Here is a 14,958-nt window from a genome sequence, read left to right as displayed (position 1 = left end):
TTCATAACTGAAAGAATTGCCTCTCACACTAGGGCAGCGTTCTCGCAGTGTCCAAAGAACGCCGAGGTGGGTGCAGTAAAAATTATATCGCAAACATCGCCGCAGCATCACCATAGCATTGTAGTGGCATAGCATAGAACGCCGACCGACGGCGCGCATTTTGAGCATGTTCAAAACAAACGCCGTCACTCGGCGTTCTGATAAGAGAGGAGATACATCGCAGTAAGGACGCCTTAGCAACTTAGTAGGATCGCGGTGGTTATCTACGGCGCTTGTACGGAGATTATGCGGCTTTTCTACCGCGCTTATACTCCGTGCGCGCCGCCGTGTGAGTGCTGCAAAAGCGCAGTGGAAGCGCAAAGCACAAAATAGATTTGAAATGTCGTGGTTATCCACGGCGCTTGTACGGAGATTATACGGCGTCTCTACCGCGCTTATACTCCGTGCGCTTTTACGGAGTTTATGACGAGTTCAGCGCAGTGTGAGCACCACGAGAGCGCCGCCGTGTGAGCGCCGCAAAAGCGCAGTGGAAGCGCAAAGAACGCAATAGAATTGAATTGTAAAATTTTGTATGGATGAAAAGTTACGCTCACTGGTCAATAAATAATCAATGACCGATGCGCCTCTTTACATGTATCACCAATTCTACCGTAAACAATGCCTTCACATGAAGATTTGCATAAATCAAGGAGTGTAATACCTTGACTGTTCTACAGAGGCCCGTAAAATGTGTTCATCAGGAATATAGTCAGAATAGTCTGTATATGAATTTAAACAATCGTGTGTATTGTAATCATGCTTATTTCCAACTCTGCTATTATAATCGCCCACAACACTAACCGTACCCTCCTGACTGAAAACGGAAATATCATTTCTAAAAGTTCAAATAAATCTGTATTAAAATATAAAATATCATATGCAGACGAATCTTCACACCGCAAATATATATCATTTTTAATGTGGAAAAAATATGATCTAGCTTTAACTAGATAATAGTATCAAAATGATTTTGTACAATTTCAACAAGTTCTATAGTATAAAACAATAGCACCACTGTTACGTTTTCCACTACGGTGCCTAAAATTTTCTATAAAAATTATGAGAAGTGTAACCAATAAAAAGAACATTGCTAGAAGAACATGTCCATGATTCATATAAAAACATATATGATATCATTATTTGAAAGAATATTCAAAAAAGTTAAAACAGTCTATTTTGTCCCTTGTTAGGCCATTAACATTCCATGACAGAATTTTAAGTCCATACTCTAGCTAGCCCAGCAAACACATGACGTTAAAATAACGTCGGATTAATGTTAGATTTTGGTCACGACGTCGGCGACCAAAATACGACGTAAATCTGACGTTAAAATACCGATGTCTAATAGACGTTTCTTTTTGACGTCGTACTAACGTCAGGTTATTGTCGGTGTCCTGACGGTAGACAAAAAAAAATAACAAAACATAATCCTTATTCGCTGTTGTAATCATTTAAACTTTTTTTCAAATGTTATTTGGATTAAAAATGAAGTGTTCTTATATAAATTCAGACCAAGATCGCGGCGCTGCAACCTAATAAAACATATAGGTGGCGCTGTATATACGCAAGTTACATGTGTTATTGTTATGAAATCTATTTATAGCCACAGATCTGTTTACAAGTTCCAATCATTTAACGTTGTAATATTATCATTTGTGGTACATTATATGTATCAAAATTACGAGTTTTTAATAGTGCTTTAACATTTAATCATAGTGACAGAAAAGGGAAAGAAAACATAATTAACCTTTAATTCGAATCTAAAGTCACGTGGATGGAAATTCAAATTCGTAGGCGTTTCGTTTTGGCTGTCGGTCAGGAATCGGGATGCATTGATAAGTGAATATTATAGATTTTCTTGAACAAAAAGGTCAGTTCAATTTATTTAGATTTATTTCTACTTTGTATTTGATAAATAATTACATGATTGCAAGCGCTCTTAAATTTAATTATCATTATTTGAACAGCTAAAGTAAAATGTCACACAAATTCGCGATAATGTCTAATAATAAATCTTTTTAAAATTGACATGTTTTAACTCTGCTTGTGAAGAGTTTATAATATGCCTTTCAGTACTACCAAAGAGAATGCTTAGTTTTCATATTTTTCTTAAACTGTGATGTTTTTGTCCGAGTTAAAATCTGAGAATCGAGAATGAATTTGTACGATTTCGAGCATTTCGGACCAAGACGTTTCGGTCCCAAATAACCCAAAACGTTCCGGTCCCAAATAACGCAAGACGTTTTGGTTCCAGACATTTCGGCATTAAATCTTTAATTTAAAACTATGAAATATTTAAGACTTGCGTAACTGTTCTATTTCAAACGTAGAATATATACATAAGTTAGAATATAATTTTCTTTTCAGGTAGTTAAAGTGTTGGACATGCTCTCAAAGGTCGGAGGGACGGAAACACGTGGATATGTAAAAAGAAACATATGAAAGTAAGATTTTTGTAAATTCTATTACATACTTTAATCTATACTAAACTGGAGTTTAAAAGCGGTGTTTAAATGTTAATTCAGTATTTATGTTTACTTTTATTTTTTGTTAAAGCTCTCTTATAAAAAGTTGGCAAAATTGTTCATTAAGTTAAGATAACCATGAAAACATTTTTGCTTGTTATTTTTACATGTTTCACAAATTTCTCTTTTTTTTCAGTGAAAATGATGTCATACACGCTATTGGGCGCTACAAACGCTTCATATCCTCCGGACAGACGAGGGGTGCTGAAAGAAGGTCATATCTTAAAGCATCACACCTCAAAATTCGTGCTAATTCTCATGGATATCTAAAAGTATAACTTTGTGAAGTAACTAAAAGGGAGCAATTTATACATTACTGACACTTATCAAAGGAGGTCAAAATATGCAAAATGGCACTAAATGTTTTAGAAATGCTGTAGAAATATAGTTAAAGTACTGAAAATCTGTCATAAATTGCTTGAAACATTATTATCAGAATCTTTTAACTTTTCTTAAAATTATAATATTTTCATTGTTTTATTTGATAAGGCAAACTTTGATAGAAATGTGCATACATTGTTTTGTTCTTTAATATTTGTACATGTTTTCTTAGTTTCATTTATGTCATTGTTTTTATAATACTTTTTGTTTTGTAATGTTTTATTTTGTTTAATTTGTTGAAAATTATTTAACGTTGCAGAATTTATTAAAATTGTATGTATCAGCTTAAAATTGCAACTTTTATCTTAAATTAAAAAAGCATGAAACATATTTTTGCTTTTAGTTTTCTGTTATACATTTCATTTGAGGGAAAGTTACTTAATAGAATGAGTTACATTAAATTAGATCAAATCAGGATTAGCCAGAAAATATTTATGACGTGGTGAAACAAAAAGGATTAGGGGAATGATAAGATGAAGGTCAGAAAATGATCAGATTTAGGGCAGAAAAGGGTTAATATTTAGGTCGGAAAATGGTCAGATTGAGGTCGGAAAATGGTTAGAAACTGGTTAGATTTAGGTCGGAAAATGGTCAGATTGAGGTCGGAAAATGGTCAGAGTGAGGTCGGAAAATGGTTAGATAATGGTCAGATTTTGGTCAGAAAAAGGTTAAATGATAGTTAGATTCTGACGTCTACCTGACGTCAGATTATTACGTCAAAAAAACTTTCAAATCCAACAGTTTTTCCGACCGTCATCCGACGTCAGAACCTGACTTAAATCTGACGTCAGTATTACGTCTTGTGTTTGCTGGACTGTGTGATCCTATCCTCTTACTGGCTTCCCGTTCACGTAAAGAGTGTCATATGCTATCCAGGCTGAAACCCTTTTTTGTCGGTGAGCCTTCAATTTTGGAACAAGTTGTCGGCGTTTTTCTATTACTTCTTTCGGAAATTGTTCAAACATACGAAATTTACTTCCCTCCAACTGTTTTTATTGTTTACGTACAAATTCTTTGTCTTTTAAATAATACAAACTTTGCAACAATGTTCCTCGGATGATCACGTCTTCTCTCCCCAATCCTATGCACACGTTCGAACCTCAACACAATATCACTGCACTGGCAATTTTAAGTTGGTTCCCAAGATGAATTCTCAATAAAGCTTCAGTTTTCTTGGAATCTTCCTGTGATACTACATCAACATTTGTAAAAAAGAGATTATTCCTCATAAATTGTTGAGTGAGGTAAACGACATCATCTTTCAAAGAATCCCTCTCTTTTTCATACTGAATAACTTTACTTGAAAGCTCCGCTACATTAAAGTCAACACATTCAATCTTCTCTTCTACACCCGTAACTCTAATATCTAATGATTTATTTATGTCCTCCATCGCTATCCATTTTTTCTTCAACTCCAGATTAAACCTATCAACTTTCTTCTCCAATCCCTCTACTGTCTTTTTAAGTACAGTTACAGACTCCAGTGAGCTTTTCTAAATAAGCCAATATGTAGGCGTAAGTCGCGTCTCTCTTTTCTCAGACATATCGTTATTATCTTCGTTACCGGATTTATAAAAAAAACAAATCTATGTCAGATTGATCACCTTTTCCATATAATACACTTTGGTTTCGTTTAAAATGTCATTTACTTCTAATGAATCTGATTCCTCTGACGGGCCTCTTGGCTTAAATAGTTTATTTCCATTATCTTGATCACAACTTTTATCACTTCTTTGTCTGCTTTTCCGTTTATTTCCCATAAGTAACATATAAAAAAAAACACTATATTCCATCATTTAACCCTTTCCCCCCATGAGCATATTGTGAAAAATGGCCATTTTCACTGAAATGCCTCCTCTTACAAGTTCAAACTGCTATGAAACTATGAAAAATGCTTCAATACTAATCAAACTTGGCACAAATGTGGACTGGACCATTGCCTTTGTAACGACATGCTCATCGCGTATATATGAGGTAAAGGGTTAAAGCTACATTAAATAAATATATAAAAAATATTTTGCAGTCGGCCTAAAAATCAAGCATTATACAGTTTCATTAACCTTTTTAACAGTATTGTTGAAAATCTCATGAAACATTGTTCATAAATTAGGATTATAAATGGAAATCCCCACGGTAACATTAAAGTTCGTATACGAATTTTAACATGCAAATGAAGACTATATTAAGTTCGTGTATGTGCAACGTCACAGTGTTATAGTTGCTATACAGAACACAGCAAATATGAGATTTTCATGTGCAAACACACTTTTACCGTTTTAGCTTCACGGTGCACTTGGCAGGAAATAGTAATCATCTCATAAAAATATTAAATGTGTATGAAAACATCCGTTACAATGCGGAAATATACCGTTATATTAGGACTGCTACTTATCGCCATGTTGGTTAATTTGATATTGATGTACGGATAACCCGAAGGCGGAGTTTCTTATGCAAACAGAAATTGTACTTCCGATTCCGCCACAATGAGGTCGCAGATATGTATGCTTATAAAACTCATTCTGGTTGTCTTGACACCATAATACGATCTGGAGTCGATATGAAACCCAATTTATTAATGAAATGTCGCTATTTCTATTTTTATGAAATTTATTTAATGTAGCTTTAATTCCAAAATATTAATTGTACAATCACAAATAAATGTGTAATCATTGTTTTTCTATGGTTTTAAAGACTGCTCAAAAACACAACCGTCATTATACAAACAATTAAATCTCGCTGAAGTTCAGACAGTTGCACATTCCATTATTTGTATACAGGGATAATAAATCATTGTCTTTCCATTTGAGAAAAATGTAAATAAACATGATTTGCAACAAAGCAAATTTTTTTAATTGGTCCTGAAGTGCAAAGCTGACGAATGTAAATGTTTTTATGTACTTTTGTTTTTACTGTCGACTAAATCATGCGTCTATTTCTAAATCCTTAAAGACTCGGATGCTTCGCAACCGAATGATTTTAAACAGATAAAAAAGTTTTTATTATATTCAAAATCTTTTCTTTTTTTTTTGTAATATTTGATGCACGTACCTGTGCATTAATCTTTGATTACATGGACAAAGGCACGCAGAAATAGTTAGATAAAATTGCGATATAACTGTAACAAAGTAATTTATACGAGACTGTTTATCACAATTCAAACATGTGTTGTGATAGATAATGGCCCTGCAGATGTTACAAGGCAAGAACATCAATGATATATTCATACAAACTGTGTATACAGTTTTGATAACTTTTAATATTGTTTTTTTCATCGAAAGTTCATTGGTAACATTTCAAGCTTATTCAATTGCTTACAAAATGACTTATCTAATTTAAACTAGAAGGGTTTTTGTCACAAAAACATATGTCTCCCAAAACTATGTATGGACACTCATTGAAGTTTCATTGAAATCCCACCAGTAGCTTGACCTGTGAAAGGTTTTTTTTTCTTTTTTTTAATGCGTTTATTTAAGGTCGCCGCCAAAAAGCCCATATGGGCGACCGTTCACTCAAGTCGGGCCATCCTAGAGCGTCCCGCCGAGATTTTTTCGTCGATTTTTTTCCAGCTTTATTGGTGGAGGAAGACCCCAGGTGCCCCTCCGGGCATTATTTCAGGCACGAGCGGGCACCTGGGTAGAACTACCGACCTTCCGTAAGCCAGCTGGATGGCTCCCTCACATGAAAGATGTCAACCCGAGTGAGGATCGAACCTACAGCGGTGAGGGACCTGTGATCTCAAGTCAGCGACCTTAACCACTCGGCTACGGAGGCCACTAACCTGTGAAAGCCGGACAAGGTTTTCTATTTATAACTCTGACGGCCATTTTGTGCAGCAAAGCGGAACGTGCCAGCATGCAGTATTCTGCACAACTAGGGATGGTACTGATCATTCCTGTAAAGTTTGGTTAAAATCCCACCAGTTGTTTGACCTGTGAAGGCCGGACAATATTTTTTCTATTTTGGCTCTGGTGGCCATTTTGTGCAGCAAAGCGGAATATACCGGTGATGTGTACAACTAGGGATGGTACTGATCACTGTAAAGTTTGGTTGCAATCCCATCAGTAGTTTGACCTGTGAAGGCCGGGCAAGATTTTTTCCTATTTTTGCGACGGACGCGCCCTCAGGCGCGTTCAGAGCTAAGTCATCTACACATGGGATTTCGTCGGCTACAATCGCGCAAAGTGTCCTAAACCGATTAACAGCCCAAGAAATAGTACATGAATTTGATCCTTCAAAACTCCCATACTTTCTCGGGATATCTTAAAGTCTTCCATAATTAGCCTTTTCAATTTCAAATTAAGTTATCCAAGTTAAAATATGAACGTATATTATTGATAAAAACGTTGTAGTCCCGTAGTATTATTGCGCAATATGCAAATTACTGCCGAAACGATTTACCGCTGTCGAAAAAGTAGGACAGCAAATTATACTACAATAAAGGTGTAAGCTCTGAGTGTCAAGACATTATTAGTAGAAAATAAATATTTCTACATTATACAAAACATTATTATTAACAAATCAAAAGTTTTTCGTAAATCTAGGATAACTCGCGCATTAATAAAAGGAGAACTATTTTCGTGACTCATACCGCGGGTTTAATAGATACAGTACAATGGTTAGTTTAAATATCTATTTTTGAAAATGCATGTAAGAAGAGAGTTTTTCAACACTTTACCACCATGTAGTCTTTCATGGTAAGGAAGTTATAATATCAGTTCTACTTCCGATTCTTGCGGTTTGTTTACATATTTTTCTAGGTCACGATATGTTAACCTTCGCTATTCTAAAAATAGATTCTGCTTCACTTGTGCTGATTTTTGGACAGGCGATTATGGAGTACACATTATACATGTAATAAACCAACGGATTACATGCAATACTTTTAGAAATTCTATACGATTGTAAGAAGCAAACAAGTTGAAAATGGAATTTAGTGTGAAATTGAAAAGGACAACTAAACACTGTAGTGCTTAAGTGACATTTAAATTAAAATAAAAACGATGTGTTCTGGCCTCTACATCTTTACCTTGTAAATAAAAAAAAATCTAAAAAATACACTATTAATTGCTGATGATTTTAACCAAAAATTTTTTTTTAATGAGACATATCCAAGAGAAATAAAAATACAAATGACTTATATTTTATTGTCTATATGTCCACTATGATATAACACGAAGCAATTCTAAATAGCATTCTAAAATGTATAATGTATTATGCTTGAAGTATATTTGCATGGTTTTATTTTAGAAATATTTCGTTGACAGTATTTTTTTTCTATTTACATATCATTTCTTGGAATAAATCGATAAGGACACTGATTTACAAGTTTGACCAGAGTTTTTAGGCATAAATTTCATTCTGTATTTAAGTGCTTGAAAGTAAAAAATCTGAATTATATCAGTTTGGGACACAAAATATATTGCTCTACAAATCTCGAACTTGTATGGAACAAATTTTCTCTGTTATATATTTTGTTTTTCGATTTTTTTTTCTAAAAAAAGCCTTAATGTCTCTCCGGTTGTATGTCCGTCGCATTCATTGCTGCAGCACTTTGATTAGCTCTAGCGGCCATTTTATGCAGCAAAGCGGAACGTTCCCGTGATGTCCACAAGTAGGGATGGTACTGATCACTCCTGTAAAGTTTCATTGAAATCCCATCAGTTGTTTGACCTGTGAAGGCCGGACAAGATTTTTCTATTTTTAGCTCTGTGGCCATTTTGTGCAGCGAAGCGGAACGTGCTTTTACTTTTGATTAGGCCTGCTAGTTCGAAGATGATCACAAATTACTAGACTAAGTAAAGTTCACATCTACTTATTTCTTCATATAGATCTGATAACCATCATATATGTTTCGCCTTATTTATAATTCGGATTTCCCGGCCATGGAATTAAACCTGTTCTACAGGCATTAGATATATGCAAGTATAAAATAGTGTTACCTGTGAAAGTTAAACAAATTGTTGATTTTTGTTTTAGAAAATGTTTGAAGTAATTTCTAACACATTAACCTGAAATACCAGAGTCAATTTTAAATGGGCAAAATTGTTTTGCCAGTTTACCTGTCAGCTATATGGACAACGCCAAATTGTGAAAAATCCCTACTCAAGGGTTAAAATCTAATCTAATATAACTTTGGTTAGCAAAATTGAAACATGTACTGTACTTATCGTTTATAACAGTTGTACTTAATTATAACTTTACATGCTAAAATAAAAAACAATCTTGTAAAAAGTTGTTTTTATATTTACATAAATCATACACACACAAACATTTGATTTACCACAATACTGTGTGAAAAACTTGGAAAGAAATATTTTTTAGAATAAATCGTGTACAATGTATAGGGAAGTAATTATGGCCTTAATTACATGATTTATTGTGTTATTATCAACACTTATTATCGGGTATGTTAAATACTTCCCCCAATTACAAGTTTGTTACAGAATAAGGCTACTACGCAGGTGACAAAACCGTTTACTTAATGGATAAAAAAAAACTAGTGTAAGTTGGGAAGAAAGATTCACTATTCCTAGTGTTGCATACTAAAAAAGTCCATTTAATTGAATCAAAATATTAATATTAAATACAAGAAAAGGAAATGATTGCTATGAAAACTGTACCTTTGTTCAAATAGGCCATGTCTGAAATATTTGCAATTATACAGAATTTCGTGCATGAAAAAAGTCACTAGGTCTCGGACAAACATTTCTCTCTGACCACTGTAGCATTGACCTTTGACTCTAAAACAGTTTATTAACGATGCTACTTTTCATTATAATGAACGTTTGTCTTTCGTAATATTAAACCTCCATGCATGTAGAAGGTCCGCACTAAATCTGGACATTTCACGATCTCTCGTGACAATGAACATGCAAATTTATTCATTTGATGCCCAGTCACATGATGGTAAACTAATGTGATTTTTCAATAAATCACAGTATGATCCATAAACATATGACATATGTTCTAACTTAATCTGACTTTGTCCTCTATTGTGTGACCTTGGTTTTGGATATAGAGACCTTGCGCGATCCGTTTTAGTAAATCTATGAGAGTCACATACAAGAAATATATCAATAATCTCCTATAATAACACTTTCCTTTAAAAATACCCGATAAACGACACGATAACAATAACAAACTACTTTAAATACCCAATAAATGTCAAGATAACACTAACAAACTACCAGATATACCAGATAAACGACAAGATAACACTAACAATATTAGAAATACCCGATAAACGACAAGATAACGTACACTAACAAATTACTAGAAATACTCGTTAAACGACAAAATAACACTAACAAACTACTAGAAATACCTGATAAACGACAAGATAACACTAACAAACTTCTAGAAATGCCCGTTAAACGACAAGAAACAATAACAAACTACTAGAAATACCCGATAAACGACAAGATGACAGTAACAAACTACAAGAAATACCCGATTAAAGACAAGACAACACTATAACAGACTTCTAATTTTTATCTTTAAGAAAAAAGAGAGATGATAATAAACACTTTTGCATGATTTTATCTGCCCACTTGTAGCAGCAATGATTAACAGACTATAAACCATACAGTAATTAGTGATGATGTACCTTATTGTGACAAATAAATGGAGATGAGATAATAATTAGCTACATAGTCCAACAAGTTTACCTGTTTCTTATGAAATCGTTATATGCATTTAACATGACACTCTATCACTCCTTCTCTCCCTCTCACACACACACACACAAACGTATGTACCCTAAGTTTACGAATACTTCATGAATACAAAATAAGCACCCCTAATCGCAAAAGAAAATTAAGGACTTGTTAGAATCAAAAAACGACCTTCGGCCAATCATACGATAATGTGTGAACGATGCCTTTGACTCTATCTAAAATCATTGTGAAGTTGCAGCTCTTGATGAAAAAAATCAACGCAAAAAAATGATTTTTTGCAATTTTGAGATGCCACCTCGTTGCCATGGTAACAAGAAATTTGAGACTGAGCATGCCGTTGCAAAGATTATGGTCCGGTGAACATGTGTGCTAAGTTTGAAAAATTTCTATAGTTTTATATTTAAACTTGCAAGGGAGGCTAATCAATGAAATTTCTTCTGTGCGCAACTCCTCCTACATTTCTCAACAGATTTTGACCAAACTTTCACAGAACCTTTGTCATCAAGTGCCCTGGCGCATATTGTCGGGGATTTGTGATTTTTCACAAAATGCTCATGTGCTAATGGGCTAAAAATACTCCAGACAAACAAATAAATCAATGCATAACACGTATAAAGGCGAATGGTTTTTGAATATACAAGTTTCAGTTACACAAGTCGATCGTAAACCATTCCCATGTAAAACATATATTGACTAATACATTTTACAAACATATCTTAACGAATATCTATTATCACACAAAGAATGGGTGATTTCAATAATATATGACTTTTCATTTCCTTCCACATGTGAATAAACCTTATCATAAGGATCAAACAAAAATGCATTGTAACGCCCCTTAATAATCACAGACACGGCAGTTTTCATGATAACCATTGTAAATACATTAAACTATTATTTACAAACTCAATATGCCCCCGGCCCTATATATGTCTGTACCATTTGATCCTGCCAGTGTAACAGATTGTACAAATAGTTTATACAACTATAAGGCACAATTAACCACCTATAAATATATGTTTATATTATAACATATATTACAAGAGTAAACCAGCCCGGTAAACAAATGTATACACTGACATATTTTACGAAACATATTGAACATTGTTATGAGTCTGACAGCTGGGATTTTTCTTCTCCATAAAGTTTTTAAATATATACAATGGATAGCGATGCTTAAGAAATTCAAATGTGAAACGCAATAATATTTGTAATTGTCACAAGTCTGCTATTTCTTATTTTCAGATGATCTGGAGCGCAAATTTCATTTTAAATTATTTTAACGTGATATACCTCAATATAACGAAGAAAATCATCCAAGTACTGCTATATATGAAAAATGTTTTACTTACGATCTTGAATACGACCGTTGTAGCTTTCTTTGTCAACAAATAGCTTTTGATTGAATCGTTTTGTCCGCACTTTAAGTCTCGAAATTTCGCCAATAGAAAACACAGGTTCACAGCTTGATGTAGACATATTATCTAAACATACAATCTTATCATCCATTTACATTGAATTATCCTCTACATTGATTTATCAGGGAAATTGAAATACCAAGATTCAATCGTAATGAATCAGCAAAAGTATTCAATTTTTCAATTATTAATATTATTCCATTGAAAGCAGCAATAGTTCGTGTACATAATTGATTGATGATACGACGATAAACTTATATAATCACCTGTGTATCATTTTATCACTGACCCACAATCATATCAAATCATCAGAACTTTAAAACCAGATAGATTGTTGTGTTTTTTTTAATTCAGATGCTATTGCTGGTGACACTTAAAGCTTGTAACTTAATTTTTACACTTTAGATTAAAATATTCTCCATCGATATTATTAATTTTATCCGATAGTACAGCTACATCTTGTTAAATACGTTTTCCTCACAAAGTTGAAATATCTATTTACGTGGTTTTTACTGTTATCATTGTTTTATTTTTTATCATTTTTGTTCTTGATGTTGTTGTTGATTCCATAAAATTATAAATTATATTCCATAAAAAGTGTATGTTCATGTAATGCATTCTAACGTGAACTTTTCCATGCTAAAAGAAACAAACTATTTAATCTTTCTTATAGACAACACGTATCATGTTCATTATGGAATTAAGATAAATTAATCGCACAAAAACTGAGTATAAAATTCTGAAAAAAATATGGATAATAAACCTGGCGCTTTTTTCGCCCTTCACTGAAATGATGTATAAATTCACCTCGTGATAAATGGTTGTTAATTACCCTGGATATAAAAACAGCATGCAACTACCTAATTACAGTGATAACGCGTCTCATTACAGCAACTCGTTTGGATCGTTCAAAAACATTGATTTATAGTTGGGGTTTAGTTAAAACTTTCCTGAAAATAAAAACTGATATTTTATGTAATACTTAAGACGTGTAACTATTAAATTGGTAACATTTAAATCAGAAACTGAAATCTGGGAATCTCATTGGCCATTCTTAAATAAGTTAAATAATATAAAGGACCTTTTCTGAAATGATTTACGCGTCTAATTTTAATAAATCTAAAGGAGTTCCGGAAACGAGCTTTCAGCTTAAGCTTTACAGGTTTTTAATTTCTTCCACTTTATGGTCAAGTTTTTTAGATATAACCATTTTTCCTCCCAAAAATTATTAAATATTGCTTTTAAATTCTCATTATTGAGTTATAAATTTTGTCCCAAATAATAAAGCTACCAATAACGTTGACGTCCCGTAAACGCATGACAATATCGGAAAAAAAAACACAAAAATACTCTCAATGATTGATGTCAACTAAATGATTTATGTATGGTGGTACAGAGGTGACATGTATGTATTTTTATCTTTCTCGTGCACACGATATAATATGTTATGGCCACGAGTTACTAAGTCGTGCGCACGAGATATCAAAGTGATGCGCAAGAGATACTATGTTGTGCGTATGAGTTACTAAGTTGTGGCCAAGCAAGAAATGCAGCAAGTGACGATGAACAAGTAGACATCTGATGACCAGATATCTTCTTTTCAATGGTTAATCAAATTTTACCAGAATTGTATATCATAAATGAATGGGCAAACGAAAAACATTGTTCATCATGAACTTTGGTAGGCTTGCTACAGATTAGAATACTAAATGTATTTTCTTGGTTCTCAAAATGAGCAAAGTCTGCTTTTTATTATTATAAGTGAATCAAATATACAAAAAGTATTTAAAACTATAACAAAAAGAACTAGTATGATAATTATGATATGCATTTTTGTCATGTCAAATTTAAAAAAAAGGTCATGTGGTTTATTCCAGTGGCGATGGTAAATAAACCAAATACACTTAAAATGCTTGAGTACTGAAGGATTGCGATTTTTGAAAAATTATTAATTTTATAACGCTATTTGAGTTTTCACTCGAAGGAGAAAATATGCCCGGTGAAGTCTTTTAAAGAATTCCGATTATTGCCGAATGCCGAACCTGTCATTGTGACCATGTTATACTATGATGTCTATAGATTAAGGAATTAACCAGCAATGTGTTCGCGTTTGAAACAAATATAACGAATATATATATAATAGTATATATACAAATTTATTATGAAATATTTAGTATTTCTATAAAATTAAAACATTATGTTTTGCTGGAATTGGTTAGTTTATACTTACATTTGTAAGTTTTTGTCTTGATTTTGTTATTCTTATAAAAGGATGAATGCGGTCATTTATCGCTTTCTTAAAATGAATATCTTCTAACATGTATTAACCAGCGTTTATAATTTCAATTGATAGGTCGCAAACAAACGCTTCAAATGTCTTTAATTCTTTCATCTACTAGAATAACGTTGCATCTTTTTTCAGCTGACTTACTAAATTTGAAGCTGTTCCAATTTTTTGAAACTTTAAAAATATTATATGACGATACACAATTTACAATATATGAACGTTGTATATTGCCAAAAGACTAAAGAACAAGAGGGCCATGATGGCCCTAAAGTCGCTCACCTGTATATAGGCCCCCGGAGCGGAGCCAGTTTAAACCCCAGGGCTTTTATTTGAACAAACTTGGTTGACACCCATTAGAAGATGTTTCATGCTAAACATCTAAGGTCTAGCTAGTTGGGTTTTTTAAAAGAAGATTTTTTCAAGTTTTTTTCTTTACACATATAGTTAAAAACAATGACACACCTGGGGCAGGGCTAGTTTTGACCCCAGGGCTTTAATTTGAACAATCTTTGTAGACACTTACCAGACAATGTTTCATGCTTAATATCTGAACTCTAGCTATTCAGGTTTTTTCAAAGAAGATTTTTAAGTTTTTGCTATACACATATAAGGAAAATCAATGTCCCCTTGGA

At 33.2% G+C, this 14,958-nt stretch overlaps 1 protein-coding gene and 1 long non-coding RNA gene across 5 annotated transcripts in view; one reads left to right on the top strand and one right to left on the bottom strand.

Annotated features, from left to right (window-relative positions):
• LOC132747832 (short transient receptor potential channel 7-like) overlaps window positions 1-14,958 on the bottom strand; it is a 218,009-nt gene that overhangs the window by 159,622 nt on the left and 43,429 nt on the right. The window contains exon 1 of one of the 4 annotated variants that reach the window (XM_060737354.1): window positions 11,974-12,582. The exons of the other annotated variants lie outside the window; for them this stretch is intronic. Within the exon in view, the coding sequence (XP_060593337.1) occupies window positions 11,974-12,130 (157 nt within the window). The 5' untranslated portion in view covers window positions 12,131-12,582. Of the gene's footprint in view, window positions 1-11,973; window positions 12,583-14,958 lie in introns of those variants that run through there. 4 annotated transcript variants of the gene reach the window in all.
• Window positions 1,282-3,752, top strand: LOC132747831 (uncharacterized). The gene is made up of 3 exons (XR_009628167.1): window positions 1,282-1,909; window positions 2,407-2,483; window positions 2,701-3,752. It is a non-coding gene; the product is annotated as an uncharacterized LOC132747831 (long non-coding RNA).

Source organism: Ruditapes philippinarum, unplaced genomic scaffold (assembly GCF_026571515.1).
Source record: "Ruditapes philippinarum isolate M1 unplaced genomic scaffold, ASM2657151v2 ctg1669_1_1_1_1, whole genome shotgun sequence".
Lineage (NCBI taxonomy): Eukaryota > Metazoa > Mollusca > Bivalvia > Venerida > Veneridae > Ruditapes > Ruditapes philippinarum.
This window is presented reverse-complemented; position numbering and strand designations above follow the sequence as displayed.